The sequence below is a fragment of the Dreissena polymorpha genome, chromosome 6 (genome assembly GCF_020536995.1).
Source record: "Dreissena polymorpha isolate Duluth1 chromosome 6, UMN_Dpol_1.0, whole genome shotgun sequence".
NCBI classification, from domain to species: domain Eukaryota; kingdom Metazoa; phylum Mollusca; class Bivalvia; order Myida; family Dreissenidae; genus Dreissena; species Dreissena polymorpha.
In genome coordinates this window covers 71,996,480-72,019,145 of record NC_068360.1, presented here as the reverse complement: position 1 = coordinate 72,019,145, position 22,666 = coordinate 71,996,480, and the positions used below count along the sequence as shown (strand labels likewise).

Genomic DNA, 22,666 nt, shown 5'->3' with positions numbered 1-22,666 from the left:
AAATGTGTTCACGGTCTTCATTGATGAAGAAACGAGACCCTATCAATCGGAGGTGCTTATACTGCCTGTATTGCATTTAATAAATGTGGACTCTTTTTTAATCTGCGTCCATACAATCTTCTCTAGTTCGTTAACGATTTTAAATGCAATTGCAATGGAGAACTATTGAAACCCTATTATTCTGCGTATATACAGCCTTCACAGGATTCTTATTCGGTAAAATGCATGTTCGTTTAAAAGAAATCGACCCCTATTAACCAGCAAACGTTCATGTGTTTTTATACTGCATTTACAGAAGAACTGAACTCCTAATAGTGTTTATCCTGACCCTATTGCAAACAATGAACCAATAAAGCAGTGGCCGCATTAACTAGTTTAGCTCCGACAGTGAATCACGTGACCGTGATATACCGTCACTACGTATTTCTACGCGCCGATTAATATGTTCTAGTATTTGACATTTGAAACGTTAAACAATGAAGGTTGAGACGCATCATGAATGTCACAACGCTCTGACGTGTGTTATCGCTTATATAATGTATCCGAATTAGATTTTCTTTAAAAAATATTACAGAACTAGCTTTCCGCAATTTATTTGCATTCACCTGATTGCGCAATTTACAGTAAAATAGGAAGTATTACGTGACGTCATTTCTGTAACGAAACATGTTAGGGGCAACAATTTGAACGTGTAGTGTGCTAAAGCTCGCTCTTCTTTTTCTAAGCCTCATCGGATGTCCGGTTAACAGTTATAGTTCACTTATTGCATTAAAATAAATATTTGACCCTTGTGTCCATACAATCTTGGAAATATAGAAACAATGTCCAGCTTTTGTATGTTTCCTGAAAACTTTAAATTTGGGTGTGGTATATTACTGTATAGAATCCGAAGTACCCGGGGAAAACCCCACTTGTCCGGGAGGGTAACCATCAACCAAGCTCAACTGTGCCCGGAGCGGGGTTTGAGCGCGGGTCGTATAGGTGAGAAATGTGTGTTCTACAAACCTACAAACCACTCGCCTGGAAACCCCAAATTTAGTACGCAATCGGTTTTGATTAAATCGATATATAATTAAATATAAATAAATAAACAAATAAATATATAATATACTAATCAAGTACAAAGAGGGCGTTATTGTGTATAACATTTATTTGTAATACCATATAAATATTTAAACAAGTCCACAAATATGCAACATCTCTTCATTATCAGGGTGTAGGATCACGTGACTTTTCAGGGCTCCCAATGAAACGTTAATGGATATAAACACAACGGTAAGTAGTGCCTCTGTCATATAACTTTTTAAAACAATTTCAACTAGTGCATACAATACATATTTGTATGCTGATTATGACAATGTTAAATACATCCGAATAACTTAATTTAAAAAGCCTGTAAACATTTTTGCAAATGTATTTCACTTAATTTACATATTTGAAAAAAATAAAGTTTTCAACGCTGTAATTGCATTCTGTCCAGCCCATGTGTAAACCCCGTTGATTATGCACCCTGTTGTTTGTAAATGAAAGAAAATCGGACGGATATCGTTTTCGGAAAGCAGTTTGTTCTTTTGCTTTAAATCATGTTTTATACAATGGGTTTCAGCCCCTTTAAAATATCCATAGTAAAACAAATGGTATTATAATATTAATGTTGTGTTATTTAGGGGCACTGAATCAGTCGAATCTGTAAGTGGATTTTGCTACTTGACCTTATAACACATAGTGAACGTATGTGTATTAGGGACAAGTTGCCAATAAGATACCATTCAAGCATGAAATTTGAAACTACAGCAACATGTCACACATAAAATGTTAAACACAAACTGAAATGCTTCAAAATATATAAAAAAGAAAGTTTCCAAAGTCACGGATCTCAAAAAGTCAACTTCGGTCTCAAAACTCAACACATACAATACATAAGCTGCTGTTTGACCAAATTTGTATTTTAACCTTAAATTGTGAATTGACCTCTGGTATCCGCTGATGGGTTATACAGGCGACATATCGTCTCCTTATTGTGGTTAGTGGATTTTTTTAATTGCATGACAATAGGTCTGGTCGCAGCCCTTACAAAGTGTTGTATGACCAGATTTGAGATTTTACCTTGGACCATAGACATTTGCGGTACACACGACACGTTGTCGTTTGATGGTCTATGTTTATGCCAACTTTCTTTAAGTCCATGAATATTAGCAAAGAAGTGTGCTGAGACAAGAAATCTTGCGCTTGTAAAGGCCAATTTTCACCTTTGACCAGTAAGTTTGACATAAAACTTTGAGGTATGGAGTGCAATGTTACAGGAGACAAGTCATCCGTAAATGGTTTAAATTTGTGCCAAGGAACATGAACAAAACATTTATTTATTGTGAAAGTATTGCTGAGAAAGGTATTTAACAGGTGTTTTATGGCCAAATGTTACCTCTAAGTTGACCTTGACCCTTAGGTATAGAGACTTGAGTTACACAAGTTTCGAACGGACGTCCAGTAAGAGACGTATAGTGCGACACAACAGTAAAATGCATTTATACTGAGCAATATGGTTCTAATTATAAAATCAATGTCCACAAATAAATAAGAAATACGTTGCGTAAGAAAATAAATACGATTATATACTTATAAAGTAAATTCGACATGCACAAAAGAAAGGAAATGTTAGAATAAAACAAGACTGTTATATACTTGGTTTTATTCAATGGCAACTTATACATTAAAATTAAACAAATAAAACTGCTACACAAGTATTACTTGTAAGTTGTCCTTTCACATATTCTTTGTATTACCATAGTTAACGATCATATTAAAGTATAAAATAACAATAATAGTAGAAAACATATACTTGATTTGTAATTTGGAGTACATGGTAATCTACAGAAATTAACATTAATATAATATGTAAAAAATCCCTTTAATACTCATTTATTCCATATTCAACGATCTTCACAAAGTCAGTTTTTCTACCTGTCTGATACAATTGTGAAATATGGAATTGTGAATGACCTTATGCAATTTAGACAATTCAATACTTGTGCAAACAATATGTAAATGACCTTATGCAATTTAGACAATTCAATACTTGTGCAAACAATATATTATTCATATTATCTCAATGCATATTTTATAGTAATATACAATGTAGCTTAACAAAAATATATGCAAGCAAATTATTTCATACATATATACATGTTTGCTTTACATCTTTGTTTCATAGGCCTATAAAAAGCGTAAGTGTCAAATATTTTATTTTAATTAAAATTAATAGTTTAATATTTTGAAGACGAACGCATTTACAACAGATATTCAGTAGGCCGATGAGTGTTAATTCTACCAAAACTATTAACATATTTACGAATTTTGCTACATAAACGTTTGCAGTGACAGAATGTCAAAAGAAAATTAAGCTGCATATGCATTAACGTGCAATCAATAAGAATGCGTAGTATACATTCACACTATTAATAAAGCAATCTATAGCATCCTTCGCTACAACAATATTTGAAACGCAATACAAGTATAAATGGAAAATTAGACAATTTATAAGATGAACTGACAGTAGTTTATGTTATTACAATGCAAACTATATTTTACAGGTACTATTTGATAGTATAATTAACTTGCAATTTATCAATTGTATATTGAATTCTTGCCAATACAGGCTTTGCAATCGTAACGTTTCAAAATCATGTTGTAAATGATCAACATTTCATTGAATGAGACATGTAACAAAACAAAACAATTGAAACAAACACTCATTTGGAGACCATTTATCAATAGTCTATGTTTGATAAGTAGCACTCAGCCTACATGCATATGCTATACATGAATGCATTGCACGGGGCATATAACAAAACAAAACAATTAAAAGTAACACATTTCTAAACCATTTTTCAATAGTCTATGTTTGAAAAGTAGCACATGTATATGCTATAAGCAAATTCGAATAACGCATTTATATGTTAACACATAAATTTATTGTATAGGTACACAAGCTTCAAAAAATAAAATAAGTAACCGTTTCAAATTACGCACACTTAGAACTGTAAACACAATGATTGTTTTGAAGTAATAATTTCTTAAACAATTATAATATACAAGCGCACAATATAATAATACGGTTTATTTATTTGCATAATCAGCAATACATGCTTTTCGCAAAAGACAATCATATCATAAATACATATACGCAGTGAGATGAAGTTCGGTTATACAAATAATGATTGTATGCAGTTCTAATTATTATAAAACACGTATCGGAATGTAAATAATAGCATACAACACATATATTTTAAGCAAAAGCCAAAAAAAATAAAATAATAACATAAAAAATGTTAATAATGTGAATAATTTTTTAACAATAAGGAAACAACGGAATAAGCAATGACATCTTTTCGAATTAACGTTACAAAGTAAATAAATGTCGATACATAACGGAAAGTGTAACAGTATTTGATGCGATTAATGCTATGACTGAAAGCGAATGTTCAGTAAATGGATATGACCGTATTCCGAACGTTTGGTTTTCGACTACATGATGATAGCAAGAATAAAAAGTGTTATATGTATAATGCATATTTATAATAATAATAACTTTTCATATACAATTTGAATTTAAATAATATAGGTGTTTGTATTGTATATACATTATATACACACTGTTAACAATGCATTTACATAATAAACAAGACGGCCTTCAGGTCAGTGAAAAACATAAATCATATAATGTTCATGACGAAATTTGAACATGATTAAAGTAAATAAAAGGCCAAGAGAAAAAATACACACCTTTTAAGATCTTTATCATTTAACAATAAAAATCATCTACACGCGCAATGAACGAACTATGAAATGATTTGGGAAATATGTTCCTTAGGCTCAGTTACATAACTAACGTGGCATACTCGTAAGTTTAAACCCAATAAGAATTTTGATTAATTTACAATAAGCCTTGTGTAGGTAGACAAAAATTCGCCTTTGGGCTATACTTTGTAAGGAATCGTTCAAAATAAAACATTGATGTAACGTTGACAAATAATATTATTTACAAAACTTTTATTTAGTAACATAGTACTTACATGAGAATAGTTCTCAATATCGATAGTAAACTGATTTCTGTACAAATTCAGATGAAAACATGGTTGTACATTTATAAAAAATAAACTAACAGAACACAAAAGTATAAATATATACATTGAAAATAAGTAAACACAATATGCGCGTCTATCGAAATAGCGCAATGTCACCGCTGTTTATAACATAAACTTGGCGCTTTAATAACCACATCTCAATAACAATCACGTGAATGCGATACCAGAAAAAAAAACAATTTTGAGAGAACACACCATTGCCATTTAAAATATACGTCCATGGCGCTTGGTGTCGTAATCTGGTGTTATCAGCACAATTTTAAACAGTTCAACACCAAGTGACCGTAAATCAGATAAATGTATCCGATTTCGAGATCGTCTGAAATCGTCTCCACGGGCGTCTGCACGTGACTGCAATACAAAGTCCTGCAGCTCATACTCTACAGAATGATCTAATGAAGAAAGCGCGATCACCAAACCACTCAGCCACTCCGCTGAACATTCAACTTCCTGCAATGATATGCATTGTAATGAAGCAGGCAGCTGTAAAGTACATCGCTCACTATAAGTTCCACACAAATAAAGCTTTGTCAATTTCTTGAGAGAATACAGAATCACTGATGCCAATGAGGCGCAATCTGCCGTTCTCAGGTGCAGGATCCCTATATTTGTATCACGTAATATTTCAAACAGTTCAAAACTGCCTTTTATGACCACAATTGTCAGTTGGGACATATTAATTGACATTATTTTAGATCGCAAATCAGAGACATGTGTTTGGGAATCGACTCCACAAGCGTATTCACATGGCTGCAATACAACATCCCACAGCTCACACTCTACAGAATGATTTAATGCAGAAAGCGCGATCAACAAACTGCACAGCCACTCCGCTGAACATTTTACTTCCTGCAATGATATGCATTTTAATGAAGCAGACAAAGGTAAAGTACATCGCTCACTATAAGTTCCCCACAAATAAAGCGTTGTCAATTTCTTGAGAGAATACGGAATCACTGATGCAAATGAGGTGCAATCTGCCGTTCTCAGGTGCAGGATCCCTATATTTGTATCACGTAATATTTCAAACAGTTCAAAACTGCCTTTTATGACCACAATTGTCAGTTGGGACATATTAATTGACATTATTTTAGATCGCAAATCAGAGACATGTGTTTGGGAATCGACTCCACAAGCGTATTCACATGGCTGCAATACAACATCCCACAGCTCACACTCTACAGAATGATTTAATGCAGAAAGCGCGATCAACAAGCTGCACAGCCACTCAGCTGAACATTCAACTGCATACAAACACATACATTGAATTGTTGCAGGAAGCTTCAAGGTACATCTTCCACTATAAGTTCCCCGCAAATAAAGCTTTGTCAATCTCTTAAGAGTACACAGAATCGTTGACGCAGACGAGGCACAATCTTCCGTTCTCAGGTCAAGTTTCCCTATATTTGTATTACGCAATATTTCAAACAGTTCAACAGTGCCATTTTCCACCAAAATTGTCATATGAGACAGGTATTCCGCTCGCAAATCAGGTGCATGTGTTTTGGAATCGTCTCCGCAAGCGTATTCACATGGCTGCAATACAACATCCCACAGCTCACACTCTACATCATGATGTAATGAAGAAAGCGCGATCAACAAATTGCACAGCCACTCAGCTGAACATTCTACTTTCTGCAAAGATACGCATTGCAATGTTTTCGGCAGCTTTAAAGCATATTGCTCAATATAAGTCCCCCACAAATAAAGCTTTCTTAATTTCTTAAGAGTGTTCAGAATCTTTGACGCTAACACGACATCACCAGCCGTATTCAGGGCTAGTGTCCCAATAGATGAACAACGCAGTGTATCATAGAGGGCATTATTGCCATGTTCAATATCTAGATGGATATTTGTCATGTCGTTTAACAAATATTCTGTCAAGAATATTTGCGTATTAAAATCCGTAACAATCACAGATTCCAAATACAATTGAACAGTATGTTTTAATGATGATAAATCCACTAGTAAGTATTGAAGAAACATGGCCGTAAAAGTAGATTTGAGCAAACATATTTCTTGTATTGTGCCAGGAAGAACTGTTCGTTCCAAAATATTTGAATCTTCAATGCATAAATACATTAAGTTAGACAAGGACGGAAGAACATGGGACAATGATGATTCTTCGATTTGTCCGATAAAATGCAGCTCTTTTAAGTTCAAATTATGTAAGGCTTTATACATTTCCGGGGTCACTGTAGTCTTCAAACGTTCAAGACTATGTTGTGACTGTTGCATGACTGACAGAATTTCACTTACTTCTAAAACATTGCTTTCTAATATAAGTGACCGAACATTTGACTTGTTGAAAATAAGCAGTTCTTTTAATGCATCTGACTCGGACTCATGCAGATATTTATTAAATGTGAAATCACTACACTTTAGACAAATGTCCTTCTGGCCACTGAGTTTTGCCTCACTGAAACCAGCTATAACCATCTGCTGGAACAAGACTGATATTGCAAGACAACTTGCATCGTTATCCATCTCATTACGTGTTGCTTTAAGAACGGTTTCCTTTGTGTAATTGTCTCTTCGAAATGCTGATAAGGTGTCATTACAACGCTTTATATACAGGCTTAGTCCGTGGCAAATGTCGCTGAGGAAGTCGCCGTCAACTAAACGGTTAAGTAGTTTATAAGCTGTCTCGCAATGAAGTCCACACAGATAAATAATCGTCTGGCTCATTTCTAACACATTATAATTATGTTCGGGTTTGAAATACTCTATAATGTCTTGCTTCAAACTTGCGATATGAAATGCTGCCAGGAACTCATGAACTGTCTCGTGTGTAAATGAATATTGGGGACTCTGTGCAAATCTGACTGAGTTGCACCTTGCCGTCAAAACGCCAGCGTTGAGGCAAAATTGCAAGTGTTCTTCAGATAAATATTTCCTTATTTCCCGTTCACTGAATGTCGGAGATTTGTTCGATGAAAACTTTAATTGAAACGCAGCATTCGCAACGGCATCAAATATTTTGATCTGTTTCTTAATATATCTCGAACTTGATAAACATTCTATCGGGAAACCGTTTTTAAAGAATCCCTTTGTTGCCTTTGCCTTTTTAAAAAGTACGTCTAGAAGAATACTATGTATTTCACACAATGAACCCTTAACATCCGATTTGTTCATCCATACATTGAGTATTAACTCCTGCATCCAGGGCGATGTAAGAAAATGCATCAAGTTACGTTCGTTAATGTACGTCATAAATGCAGTGTGTGACATGTTATTACCAATCTGAAGACTGAGTATTATTCGCTTTGATAGCTGTTCTGACTCTGTTATCCCATCAATTTCAAGTAGTCTGTCAATTTCAGAACATTTGATCCGCTCGTCTGCCATTTTCCACGGTCTTGTTGTTATTATCGATACGCACTTTGTGTGAGTGGTTGGTATTCTAGGTATAACGTGCTGATCCAAATGATCAGCCCACTCATTAAGTCCATCCATAGTAACGAGGCAAGTCTCTCGTTCAAGGATTTGTTGTAAAAGCTCAAATGCTTTAGTTTGTTTAGCAACCGTGTAAATTCTGTCGATTATTTGTGTTTTGATCATTTCTACCACATCACGCTCGTTCATTGCATCTCGTAGTGAAATGTGAAACAGAAATTGGAAGTCATTTAACGTATCAATATCACTAAATGTAGCCTTGTTATCATGATTGTGCAATGATACTACATTGCACCAGTCAAGCACAAGTTTAGTTAGGAATGTAGACTTTCCTATTCCGGGTTCTCCTTGAACAAACACACGTTTGAGCTTTTTATCACTGTAAAAGAAGTCCTTGTATTGTTGAATTGTTTTGTTTGTTTTCTTTCGAGATCCATCCTTCTCAATATTGTAAAAACATATTTTCGGTTGAACGAAAATATCAAAGATGGGTTTGTCAAGCCCCACCAACAGCGGCGAAACAGACACAGTGTTCATCCTCGTCGTATAATGCTCTATTAAATGCCCGCGAAAATCTGTAATTATACATGTAAGAATTGTTTCCCAACAATAAACACATGAAAAAACAACAACAAAAGTACTACTACTACAACTACTACTACTACTACTACTACTACTACTACTACTACTACTACTACTACTTCTACTACTACTACTACTACTACTACTACTACTACTACTACTACTACTACTACTACTACTACTACTACTACTTCTACTTCTACTACTACTACTTCTACTTCTACTTCTACTACTACTACTATTACTATTACTACTACTACTACTACTATTACTACTACTTAAACTGATGATAAAACGATGAGCTTATAGAAAAGTATTAAACCGGCAAATTTTGTTTCATTCATAATATCTACATTAAAATCTTAAAACAGGTTTTGCCTAAAAATGCATTTTAATAATGGACTTATTACGAAAACCGTCATTTGAAAGCTGCATGTTCAGAGATATTCCTTGTTATTAAATGCTCTACAGTTACTGATGTACAGACATAACGCATCAGTGCATCCAAATATATATAGAGAATATAATTGAAACATCCTTCTGAGAAGGGGATCTGGAAACCTCAAAATCTAAACACAGATTAACCACTCCAGACGTTCATATGCAGGTGTCGATGCCTTATAACAAAGCTTAATGCAGGTATTAAATTCCAATACTATCGATGCAGGAAAAAGCGATTTACTAAATTAATATCACTATTTTAACATAAAATGAATTCGAATTGTATGATGTAGACAGAACTCAAGGAGCGAAATACTATTCATTTTTACTGCCCATGATATTAATACATTGTTTGCACTTTTAGCTATGAAAACGATTAACAAAAACACAGGAAAATTTTGCTTCACTTACACGTTTTTGAAATGAGTAAGTATTGTCAAATTGTATGAAACTCATTTCTCTCGACATACTTGTTTGAAGTTATACATTGTTACATCCTTGCAAACATGTGTTTCTGTATGTATTCACCTAAAAAATATATATATTTATTCTGATACTTAAACACAATTGGATTTAATAGTTATTAATCCTTATCCTTGTTCAACTGTGTAGATCTGCGTAAGCTTTTATATCATCCAGTTAAGATTGCTCTGGCGTTCACTAGCATTATATAGATTAGACATTAAGGGTGTTTCCGTCCTTCGCACTTGAACATGCTAAATGAACACAAAATAACATGGACTGATCATGGGAATAATGTTTATTTGTAGTTAGGCTACAAGCGCGGTGCTTTGTAATTGCAATCAGACAAATCTAATACTTAGAATTATCTCTATAACTGACACATTAAATGAATGTCCAACATAAAACAATATATGCACATGGTGTCATGTTGGTCCTTATCGTTGATAATCGCAATTTTATTTTCAAACCTCAAGTAATGAGCAAACATACTAACACACAGTTGTTTAAATTGTGTTTTGTCTAACATGCGATTAACTTACTATGCAAACAGAGAATGAGATTCCGGTTTCACATACTTGATTAAATATCCGAAATATGCATGTACAATTATTAATATACATCTGCCAGTGAAACACACAATCAGACATACCTTCACAATATTGCTCATATGTCGATTCCAGAGTCCTGCTTGCATGTTCATCTATAGCCTTTGTACATTTGGCAGTTTGGTCATCAAGGTCCTGTTTACATTTGTTCGTGTAGGTATTGAGATCCGTTTTGCACTGTTCAAGGTACGTCTGCATCTCATTCTGAGATTTATCAGCTTTATTTTGAATTTTATTTAGTGTATCTTGAGAAGCCTGTAGTAAATGCATCATTTCCTCCGTGGTTATCTTTAATGTGTCCTTTTGGAGCTGTAATGGATTTCATATGTTTAAAATGTGGAAAAAACATATTAAGCATTCAGCAAGTGTTACATAAAACCAGTATGCACAATTGTATGAAGATTTATTGAAACTGTTATTAGTGTCATTCCTTTTCTGCATTTCACAATGATTATATAAAAGTAGTTTAAACTGCCTGATACGTAAATTCTGATTTAAGCTTCGGTTATTTAGGCAATATCAACGATCTGATAAAATACACATCACCGTGGACAATTATTTCTGGAGTAGAAAATCTAGGAACTTGCTTGAAACAGTGGGGACAAATGTCACAATCGACAAAAAAGAATTCGAAAAGTTATGTGGTAATTTAACCATCACATGGTTATAGTTTCTTTTAATGTTGAAGGCATACCGAGTATGCATTCCTTATTAAAAATTATACATACGCTCAGTCATAAACCTGACGGAAACGGATAAATTCTGAATACATGTAGGATTTAATTTAACACACACGAATGTTTATTGCAGGCATGTTTTTTCTTCATATTAAGGACATTAGTGCTCTTAGTTGTAATCCTAAGCGTATTGTCGAATTTTACCTTTCACATGACCGTAATACATTTTAGGGATAAATAAACAGTTTTTAGGTATTTCATGCGAATATTGTGTGCTTAAATATTTTATTTCCGAATAAAAGGTTAGTTGGACCCTTATATTTATTATATTTTGAATACTAATGCACACAACAACAAAGCACTAATTTATACCTCTGCTAATTTCTTCACAGCCTCCTGTGCAGTGACGTCATGTGTTAGACTTGTTTGGTCACTAAGCAGCTTAGTCAGTGTTGTGAAGATGTCTTGGAGATCTGCGTCGGTGACTTTACACTGGGACGAATGGCGGACAATTCTGCCAATTTCTCGCGCCTGTTAAGACACGAAACATGGGTACTTTATCTACATTTTGCCTGGTGTGGTTGTAATGCATGTTTGAAGTGTTGTGTGAACTAGTTTGAAACATCTACAAAATTAAACTATACGCAAAAAATCTTTGGTATTTACTTTAATTTCCTTGTTGTTAATTAATGTTACGTCGTTGTGCAATAATTTCCAGCTCAAAAGTATACAGGTCATAATTCAAGTGTGTATCAATACAAATCTTATCTGAGAAAATAGATTTTGATCAAAATCTGTACAATGTAAAGCACTGGAATCATAGCGAGTAATGTTAATTTGTTTCTGTTTTCTGTTAACTATTCTACATTTTCAAAAATATGCTCAAAATTTCAGCGCAAACACTTTTATGTGTGTGCTTTATTTAAAGCAACTTATCTTTAAGTGAGAATGTAGATATGGCGTATTGCTTTGTCGCTTACACTGTTCATGGGCATAAATTAACGTAAACAATTCTTTGAACTTTAGTACAGTTGAAGTGATAATGGGACACTTGGGTTTTATAAAATACTGGTCCCTGTAACATCCTATGAATTTTCGTTGCTGGTTACCGCTGTTTTAAGTTTGTAAATTCAATGCAAAACCATTGAGACTTGCAATGGCAATTCGAGACTAGAAACCATTCATGTGTAGATGACCCAAAAGAAATATAATTGATTAACATTATGCTTTTAAAAGCTTAGATGATTGGATATTCGACTTAACATTTAGAAAAAGATAGATCACGTTGAAATTGTCAGAAGCAATCTTGACCCTGTTCATGATGATGAAAAAAAAAGATTTCGCAAATTATAACAATCATTGACAACCACCCACGATAATTTGTGTCATAATGTTTAATCAACTGTTGTTTTATGTTGTGTGCTGTGATTTCCTATGAATGTGATGTCTTGTGTAAAGACAACCGGTCGCTTATTCCATTCATTAAAGATCTCAATTTGAACCAGGGTTGATCCCACTAGGGACGTTATATGTCTTAATGTATTTCTTTTTGTAAAATACTGGTGTATAAAATCTATATTAACAATACTTATGACTACACGGTTCTGATTCCCTCCCATTCCACTGTTGTTTCAGAACTACGTTTATGTAAAAAAGCAAGCTATTTTTAGCCAATGTTGACACTATGCCCTATGTTTTACATTGATATTTGGGAAATTATGACAGTTGATACTTATAATGTGGATTCGTACCTACCTTTTAACCCTGTTTGAAACTAGCTGAACTATCATATAAACCGGTGTTCTCATCAAGTTACATGCCGATTGCACAAAACGTGTGACTTAGGATTTTCTACAAGGTTAAATGGAATTATTACAGGAAAACTGCCCAATTCCCTTTTGACAAGTTACTTCAATAAGTTAAAAGCATTTAAGGAACTCGGAACAGATATAATTTAAACCACATTCAGAGCAAATAGATCTGAATCGAAAAACAAAATAGGTTGCAGCTAGTATTCACAAGGTTTTTCTTTACAAAATCTTTGTTTTTATGCAAAAGCGACATGGTGTAAACACGTTTTCAATATAAGACGAATTACCCCGCACATGTCGGCCGCGTTTTTCTACAAACCAGATTCATTTTTAAAGTCGGGTTATAGTGTTGAAAGGTGTAGACATGTAAGAAAACTGACCTGCTGTAATGTGGCCATTTTAAGAACAAACCTGCACCATTTGACACTCAGCCAGATTATGTTTGAACAATTTTTCAGAGAACTTTTCAGGGAGATTGGACTAAAATGTGACATTATGAGCGTGCACAATGTTTTATTATACCCATACACATGATAAGCGAAATGGTTCCATCCCTGAAAGCCATTTTTACAAACCGGGGTCATGTTTGATCACGGCCAAAATCACGGCAACGATATAACATATCAAGAGCTTAGCAAGTTTCTCTATGATTGCACCACGTGTTTTTTAACCGTCCAAATACATTTAAAAATGTTGTTAACAAATATCCTGACCTTATTTAAAGTGCATTGGACTAACAGTAAGATGTAAAGAGTGTTATCAAACCTTTCCTTTAATTTGACCTTGCGACCTAGTTTTTGACATTAAGTGACCTAGTTTACAACTCAGCCGAGATATCGTTAGGAAAATGGTGTGATGATCAGACACTCATTGTTGCATTTAATGTGTTAACAAGACAAATGTTGATGACGGACAAGGCGTAACAAATGATCGACAAAAAGCAATCATAAAAGCTACAATGACAATGTTGAACTCAGCCAAGAAAAGATTAGACAAATTTCACATAAGTTTCAAGAAAATCGGACAATAAATTCGGCATAAGTAGTGTTGACAATGTACATGTAGGCGACGCGTAATGCACAAAAAGAAACATGCAATCTCAACTTCATTAGCATGTAGTTCTCTCTTAAGCTGAAATGTATAAACCATTAAAACGAACCACACTTTCCACATAAGAAGTATCCCACAGGCATTTACAAGAAACTACTAAAATGGTTACATTCTGGTCGGTAAGTGGTAGTTTAAGAGATTTTGTCACAAGCTTATTTATGTGTTTTAGCTAATTTCCTGTGATATTTGGCTTCTAACAATGCAATAATTAACAATACATAGATTTTAACTGTGTTGAATAAAGGAACCTCTACCCATTTTAGACTACGAAGAAGAATCAAAAACAGACGAAACCTGAGTAGCCATACAGCAGGAGCTCACAAATATTGCAAAGTGGTCTGTGCTATGTGCACTCAGATGCGTTGATGTGAGGAGGTATATTCCGATATAAACACTATTCTATTTGGTGATTTCTTTTTATGATTCCCAAGTTTAGTCTAACATGTAAGTTAATTTATCTCATTACATTCAGTCCCTGTGGCATACATTAGCCGAATACAAAATGTAATTGACGACCAAGTTATAGCTTGCGTGCTGTCGATTATTTAGCTGCACTGTACATATTGCATTATAGAAAGCATACAAAGAAATCATACCCAATTTTTGCTCGATAGACGGGCAAGTGATTCAAATTAAATATACTCTTCATACTTTTCATCGCAGACAAAATAATAAAACAAATTGAATCCCATAATTATCCACTTACTTTAGTCAGGAGACAGGGAGCATTGTGTTTTCCGGTAGCAATCGGAAAAGAAAACTTGTTGTCAAAGTCTTTGCAGTTCATCATAAAGCTGATGATGCCGTTGAAGTCTGTTTCTTGAACTGAACACTGTCCGGCATATCCGTCTGGGGGAAAATAAGCCTTGGCTATTTGCCATGGATTTGTTGTCCATTGCTGCGCTATTGTATTTTTCCACGACGGTTTTTTAAATTTATGTTGCTTAACAATTTCGTCATGGACTTTATTACACACATTAGCAGGACATGGTCGTGGTTGTTTTGCCGCGTTATCATGCATAGATGTGCATGTACTCTGTGCTCCATGTTTATTGCATACGCCTTTCGTTGGGCATTCCAGCAAATTTGCAATTTGACAGCCTGAACACGTAGCTTGCGAAATATTAATCGACCAGACATTGTTGAATATATTCGTGTGTAAAGTTTTAGCCCCGTTCTCCACAAACTGTTCTAAACCAGATTTTGTAATATCAACTGCAAGCCAAGCCTTCAACCAGTTCGTCTTTTCCTTCTCAGTGAACACAGCGGATAGACTAGCCATAGTGTTTCATCAGCCACATCACAGAATGCAATACAATCTATGTTTTGAGTCAAGAGTTTGTTTGGGATGACCCTGTGAAAGATAAACAAATTGAAAACAATCAGGTATAGAAAAAGGTTTTCAAAACCATTATGTCAAAAGTATGTTTGTTTTTGTATTAGCAGATGTAAAAATAGTGATTGTAAAAACGGTTTTATCATTAAACAGTTTCTTAATTAAATTAAAAATAAACATATTAGTGATATTTCTGAATTTAAGCTACCTACAAAGAAAATTTCAGTGCAATACCTAAATTATAATTCAATAAAATGAGCGAACACCATTATTATTCTTGTTGAAGAACAAACATTGATAAGAACTCAACTGTTCCGAAATGCAATTCTAAGCTAAGTCTCATAAAAAGCTATATATTTTCAACGTTGCATCACGTTTATGTGCAATGAACTATACAGTGATTGATGACAATGCATTTTTACGCCAGCACCTGTTCAACCATTAAAATGTTAAACCCAACCTTATCATTAGAATTCACAACATTTTTGAAATCTGAATAAAAACATGTACCCTGTACACATTTCAATCTTATAAAAACTGAAAAATTTCAATATTGCAATCTTCTGTTGTTGTTTACTGTATTTCACTGGGCTTAAATTCATAAAGGCTATTTAAAAAAATGCCAGCCTTTATTTATTTCCCACATCACTTTGGGAAAGATGTCGGCAGCACTTAAATTTAAAGTGTCGTTCTACGCATCACAAAACGTGTTTGCATCGTTGCATAGTAATTATTTCACACTCGACCGATAGTCTCCTTGTACATCACTGACATCACCAATTTATTGCAGCTTTATTCGTGTATGACTTCCGTTAAGTTGATCATGATAAGATAATATCTCCCATGGCAGCCATTGTGACGCTGGTTTTTTTTCTCGTAGGTTTTACGTCAATCTTTTTTAACATAAACAAATTATCACCAAAAGGTCAAACCAAAGTCATTAAACAGTGTTAAAAGTGGAAACTATGTGTGCGAGAAAAAGCGAGGACCTGAACAATAAGGTCAATGACATTATCCGCAAGCATTTACACAAAGTTTACACTATCTCACTAGAATTGGAAAACAATACGCTTAGTCTTATCAGTGCAAGAACAAGTCGCTGTTTATATAGTGTTGAATGAAAAATATAATAATTCGTGTCTACCATTTTGCGCACCGGGTTATAATGACAATGACGTCACGGCGTAAGTGAACAAGTGATTTTGCATACATCAGTCTTCCAAGCAATGAGAAAAGAGGAAATTCATTGCACAATGCACTGAACTCTTTAAGAGTGATTGTTTGTCGGAGCTCAATATCAACAATTTCGCGTCGATACTCGTTTGTGATTTTTCTCTTTCAATAATCATTAACTTCTGCCAATAGTCTAAAACATTTTTACTTGGACGATCGTGTTTGCTTTTTAAGGATGTCCCTTAAATCAATAACGTTCTTCTGGAATGGGATAACTGAAGGTTTAAACTCAATAATACTATTCTACCCCATATATAAAATTGTACTTTAACTGTGTATTTTAGTAACTCGGATCGAACAATCAGACCTCTACTGACTCTTGCTCTACCTACTGACATTTCTGTATGGATAACAACCATCACGTTTTATTTTTCTTCCACGATGAGTTGAAATATGTATGCGGCCTACACGATACATGTGTTTTTCGCCTTCCTCATTTTTCCATTTAAAAAAGTTTATGTAAGCAGGCAATTCCTTGTGGATAGACATTCTTTAATGAACTAACCAATGGAAAACCTATTCATCAAAGAAATTATATTTTATAATTTATGCCAATATCCGTCTAAACTTTAAAGAACAATGCACCGCAATTGTACGATTTAAAACTCTTTTACGTCAATGATAATGTCCTGAATTCGTTATAGCTTCAACAAACATACTTTATAAAAAACCACACAAAGACGTTATATTATTTTGCAACTGCGTTTCAAAATGCCCAGACACTCGCGTCTTTGAACTGAATGAATGAAGCAATCCAGCGACGTAATGCCAACAGGCAATCGCGCGCAGTTTGGCTACGTGTTGTGCATTCAGTTGAGGAAAATCAATCGAATTACTGTATTGGATTAATAACTAACGGCTAGTTTTCTTACACGATAAATTGATTAAAAATGTATTCATTCAATGCATGTTAATATTGAAAATTAAGAGCCAATTAATGAGGATGTTGATACATTTAAAACTCAATCGTTAAATCTTGTACATGTTTTAATTTGACCTTAAAGGGATCTTTTCACGCTTTGGTAAATTGACAAAATTGAAAAAAGTTGTTTCAGATTCGCAAATTTTCGTTTTAGTTATGATATTTGTGAGGAAACAGTAATACTGAACATTTACCATGGTCTAATAGAGCCTATATATGCATCTTTTGACGATTTTAAAACCTAAAAATTATAAAGCGTTGCAACGCGAAACGATTGAATAATTTGGAGAGTTCTGTTTTTGTCGTTATATTTTGTGAAACTACGAAGATTGCTTATATAAGGTATAAAATACGTCCAGCATGTGTACTCGGCGGAATAGCTCAGTAGGCTAAAGCGTTTTTACTTCAGGACTCTGGCAGGACTCCAGGCGTCACTGGTTCGAAACCTGGTTCGGGCAATGTTCTTTTCCTTTTTTTAATTTTATTCTTGATTTTTTACTGGAGCTTTTACGATCCAATGTTTACATTTATCGATATAAAGCATTTAATAAATAAGTTAAAAAATGCCAAAATCTGTGAAAAGGCCCCTTTAAACCTGAAATGAAATGCCAAAACATGTTTTCTGCTATGTACATGAAGAAGCATAATAAATAAAAGAGGACATAGCGCAAGTTTATCCGACATCCAGAGTTTCCTTCTATAAATCATTTTCACAAAATGTCGATGTACTACAAAACTATGAAAGGCCATCTACATATAAGACGTTACTTAACAAATTCAAAATGTAGGAAAAAGTTGCCTTTATCTTTTACTGTATATATGTTTTCATTCCGAAAAAGGATTAATGAAACACATAAATCAAACAAACCTCTTTGTATACAAATGAATAAAGAACATAGCTGTGTAAGTTAAATTAAATAGCAATGAAACTAATATAAACCCAGTTAAAGTCTCTATAACGCTCAAAAGCAACGAAAATTTCGTCAAGTATTTCGTAAAATAAAGTTTACACCATAACAATCAGTGTTCCTTACAGCAATAGCCACAATTTCAACGCTAGAAGTTGTATGATGACATAGATTTTTGTAGATACAAAATTCTCGTTTTTATTCATTTGTGACCACAATTAATTCAATGTTAATTTCTTGCGAATATATTCATTCATACGACACACGAACACTAAAATGGTACCATGTTAAAACCATAATGAAAACGAGCATTTTATATCCACAAACATCTATTTTACTACACCACATCTGGCGTTGAAATTTCGGCAATTGCCATAATGAACAATGATTGATAATTGTTTAGCTTTATTTTACGAAATATTGTACGAAATTTTTGTTGATTTTGAGGAGTAATGTTATTTTAATATATAACCTCATAACGCAACAATCATATAACAGCATACAGGTTATTGCAACCTGTGCGAACTTCTTAAATGTTATAGATACACATGAGCCTGTAAGTCACGAGTTTCGTTTTAAGACACGGACGTGTCAGTGTAATTTATACAATTTGAAACGTTCAAGTATGTATCGAGTGTACAAAGGATGTAAAATGATAAGTGTTCTCCGAAGAAGTACCATAACATTGCGTGTCAAGACTGCATTAGAGATTCTTAAGTACGTTTAATGCTTAGAGATGCATATCGATTATAAACCAAACGACTTAATAATATGTAAAGTGTGGCTTTATATATCTAATGCTTTTTAGAAAAAAGCACCGAATGTATGGAAAAGGACAAATTGTATAGATCTGTATGTACCAATTGTGGTGCTTATTAGCTATGAACAATAAATGTATCTTTCGTCACGCATAGTAAGCAACACCCTTTGTTTTTCAAGAGTCAAACGACACCCCATCTCCAAAATGACAGAGCTAGTTATTGACTTTACAATGCAGTAGGGCAATGATGTTCGCTTGAAAGTCATTGTTTACAATGATAGGTTGCACACAAAAACACACACAAATAATATCCAAAGAAACATTGCTTCGGTGTATTAAGAGTACATAAACATAATAAACTAATTTTTATTGTACGTTTTTTAATCAATAGTTGTTATTTAAACACGCATACTAACTTGCGGAACACTCAAAGACGCCACAATGTTTAAGCGTTGTAAACCTAAATGTCAATAACGTTCACATAATAGGCTGTTACAGCTCTGTGCAGATTTTCATTTAAAAAAACAGGAATTATCATTGGGTTATCAACTTTCAAAGTGGTTCGCAACATTTAGGCAAGCTGCATAAGTATACCGGCATATTAAAATATAGTTCTTTTTAAATGAAATCGTGTTGTATGTTTAAATCATGCATGTTCAAATCATGCTCCTTGAGTCAAATTGTAATCGGATTCAGAAACTCAATTAGGATGTGTAATATCAGTTTTCATTTGTTTTGTCAAGATACACGAATAAAACTGGGAAACAAACCTTAATCAAAGAAACACACACACCAATGTCCTTAAAGCGGGTATATACGATCTTGTCAAATATTTAGTAATAAATATAAAATGTGTAAAAAACTTATTATACATATATTTCAATATAAACTAAAATAAAAGCTAAGAAGAACATGTGTCGAAAAATGCTAAATAAGCCAGATATTTAATTCTGAAATCGAAAAAGGCTGTACAGCCGAATTCGCCAGCATATATATCATGCATGTACGATGTGAATCTAAATTTAGTTTAACGGTTCATTTGAAATTTCTGCAGCGATATCGATTCATACGACACATGAACACTTACAAAAAAGACGAATGCGTCGGTTATTGTAGGAAAATAATTACGAATTATCTTCGTCACAATCGGCTCGGGGCGCTAATTTGTATTTGCTGTATTTTATGAAATTCGTCTTAAATGTATCATTTTTCTTGCATAGTGTGTGTTATTATAACATATTTGTATCAATATTTTACAATTCAGCACATATAAAAATCGTATATACCCGCTTTAAAATGACGAATGTGACCAAATTATTTGTTCTTGTATCAATAGTTTTTTTTAGAAACTCCACTTAGACCTGCTGGAAAAGGAAGGAGTGTTTGGCGGAGGGCTAGCTTCCCAAATTTACTAAGAAATCAGAGCAAGTTATTGTGTATACTATGTATACAATGTAAAATGTATGTAGGTAAAACTTTTTTCAAAGTTAAAGGATTGAACAAAACTTAACTCAATAAGACATTATTATTAATAGAGGACATTAACGAACGCAGTTTAATGTATTGTAGGGTATGTACATGTATAAAGAAGGGTTCACTAAAAATACTTTACATACTTTAACGCCTAAAATATAAAAAAATCAAATAGTGCGACATATAATTGATTTTATTATATTATAAAACGATAACAACGTGTACTTTTAAATGTTATAGAAATGCATATGCATATGTTTAATTACAAAAAATAATGATATCATGTAGTGACTTTTGTACTGTAACTCTCCCACAAATATAGAATATGACTACCTATATACACGGAACAACACGAAGGGATAAAGTCAAATACATGGAGAACGTGACCATTAATCAGGAGTGTTGAGCACATGATGTACAACACTTATGTTCTACTTATGCTTGATTGAGTATAGAGACATTACCACAAAACCACTTGTTTGTTAGTATTTGTGAGCGTCACCATAATCCGTGAATGCCTGTGTGGATAACTCCATTAAATTTAAGCAGACGACGATTGTTAAAAGCGTCTGCTCTAACCACCGCACCTGCATGTTCTCACTGGTACACTACATAGTGTGTATTTATCATTGTAATATGTACATATTGGCTGCTTTCAGGGAAAATGGGGCTTAATGCATGTCAAATAAGATTAGCATGTGCACAATTATTAGCTGTATCAATGATTTGAAAAAAAACACACACGCTCTCAACCTGTGTTTTAAGACACACTCTTTATAAATTTGAATGGGTTGTGATAATTTCAAACTTGCGATATAAAAAGCTATAACATAATTTCGAAAACTGAGTTGCTTAAGATTATACAACAGGGGACAAATTCAGTGCCTTCAGCACTTTAATATAAATATTATCATCAGTTCAGTAAAACACTCCTCAACCGGCTATTAATTAAAACACCAACAGTATCTTAACAATGAAGAAAACCGCAATATTCACAAAATTAGTAAAAACATCTAAATTGTGAAGATTTATGTCATAAATCTGTAATGTCTGAAATGAAAAATAAACCACATAAAAGCACAAATTATTCATCATTCCACTGGTGAATATATGAATAGCAAATGAAAAGTGATAACTTAAACGGTAAACGCTGAACAAACAGACACCTGCATCCTCTAGGTATCTGGTAAGTATAACGCATTTAAGACATATTATAAAAATACGACTTTATACATATGCTAACGTCATAGTCATGATCAAGTGTTGCATTAACATTCAAGCTCGTATTATTACAGCATGCAAACATACAATTAACAGCGGCTAGCAGTATTAAATGCAATGTTGTAAACTTGCATTTGCATTTAAATATTTTTGAAATTTCTAATACTTACAGCGAAAGAAAATACTGACAGCAATACATTTTATCTCTTAACTTAAAATGACTCAGTTAAATGAATTTTTGAATATTTTCCTGAAGTTGCTTTTCTTACAGGAACATAAATAATTTACACACATATTCATATTTCACGAATAGGTTTTGTGTAATTTGTCAACAATGATATCTTATTTATCTTAAATAAACGTAATAAATGTTTTTATTATGCCCCCGGAAGGGTGGCATATAGCAGTTGAACTGTCCGTCTGTCAGTCAGTCAGACAGTCTGATCGTCCGAAAACTTAAACATTGGCCATTACTTTTGCAATATTGAAGATAGCAACTTGATATGTGGCATACATGAAGCTGCACATTTTGAGTGTTGAAAAGTCAAGATCATCCTTCAAGATCAAAAGTGAAAAAAAAAT

General features: G+C 33.7%; 1 protein-coding gene across 1 annotated transcript in view; it reads right to left on the bottom strand.

The window, feature by feature from the left end:
* Positions 1 to 1,190: 1,190 nt before the first annotated feature.
* The window catches only part of LOC127836583 (uncharacterized), a 30,920-nt gene continuing 9,444 nt past the window's right edge, over positions 1,191 to 22,666 (bottom strand). The window contains exons 2-5 of the mRNA XM_052363244.1: positions 14,938 to 15,585; positions 11,683 to 11,841; positions 10,678 to 10,942; positions 1,191 to 9,115 (exon numbers count right to left, since the gene is read on the bottom strand). Of these exons, the coding sequence (XP_052219204.1) occupies positions 5,349 to 9,115; positions 10,678 to 10,942; positions 11,683 to 11,841; positions 14,938 to 15,513 (4,767 nt within the window). The 5' untranslated portion in view covers positions 15,514 to 15,585 and the 3' untranslated portion in view covers positions 1,191 to 5,348. The remainder of the gene's footprint in view (positions 9,116 to 10,677; positions 10,943 to 11,682; positions 11,842 to 14,937; positions 15,586 to 22,666) is intronic.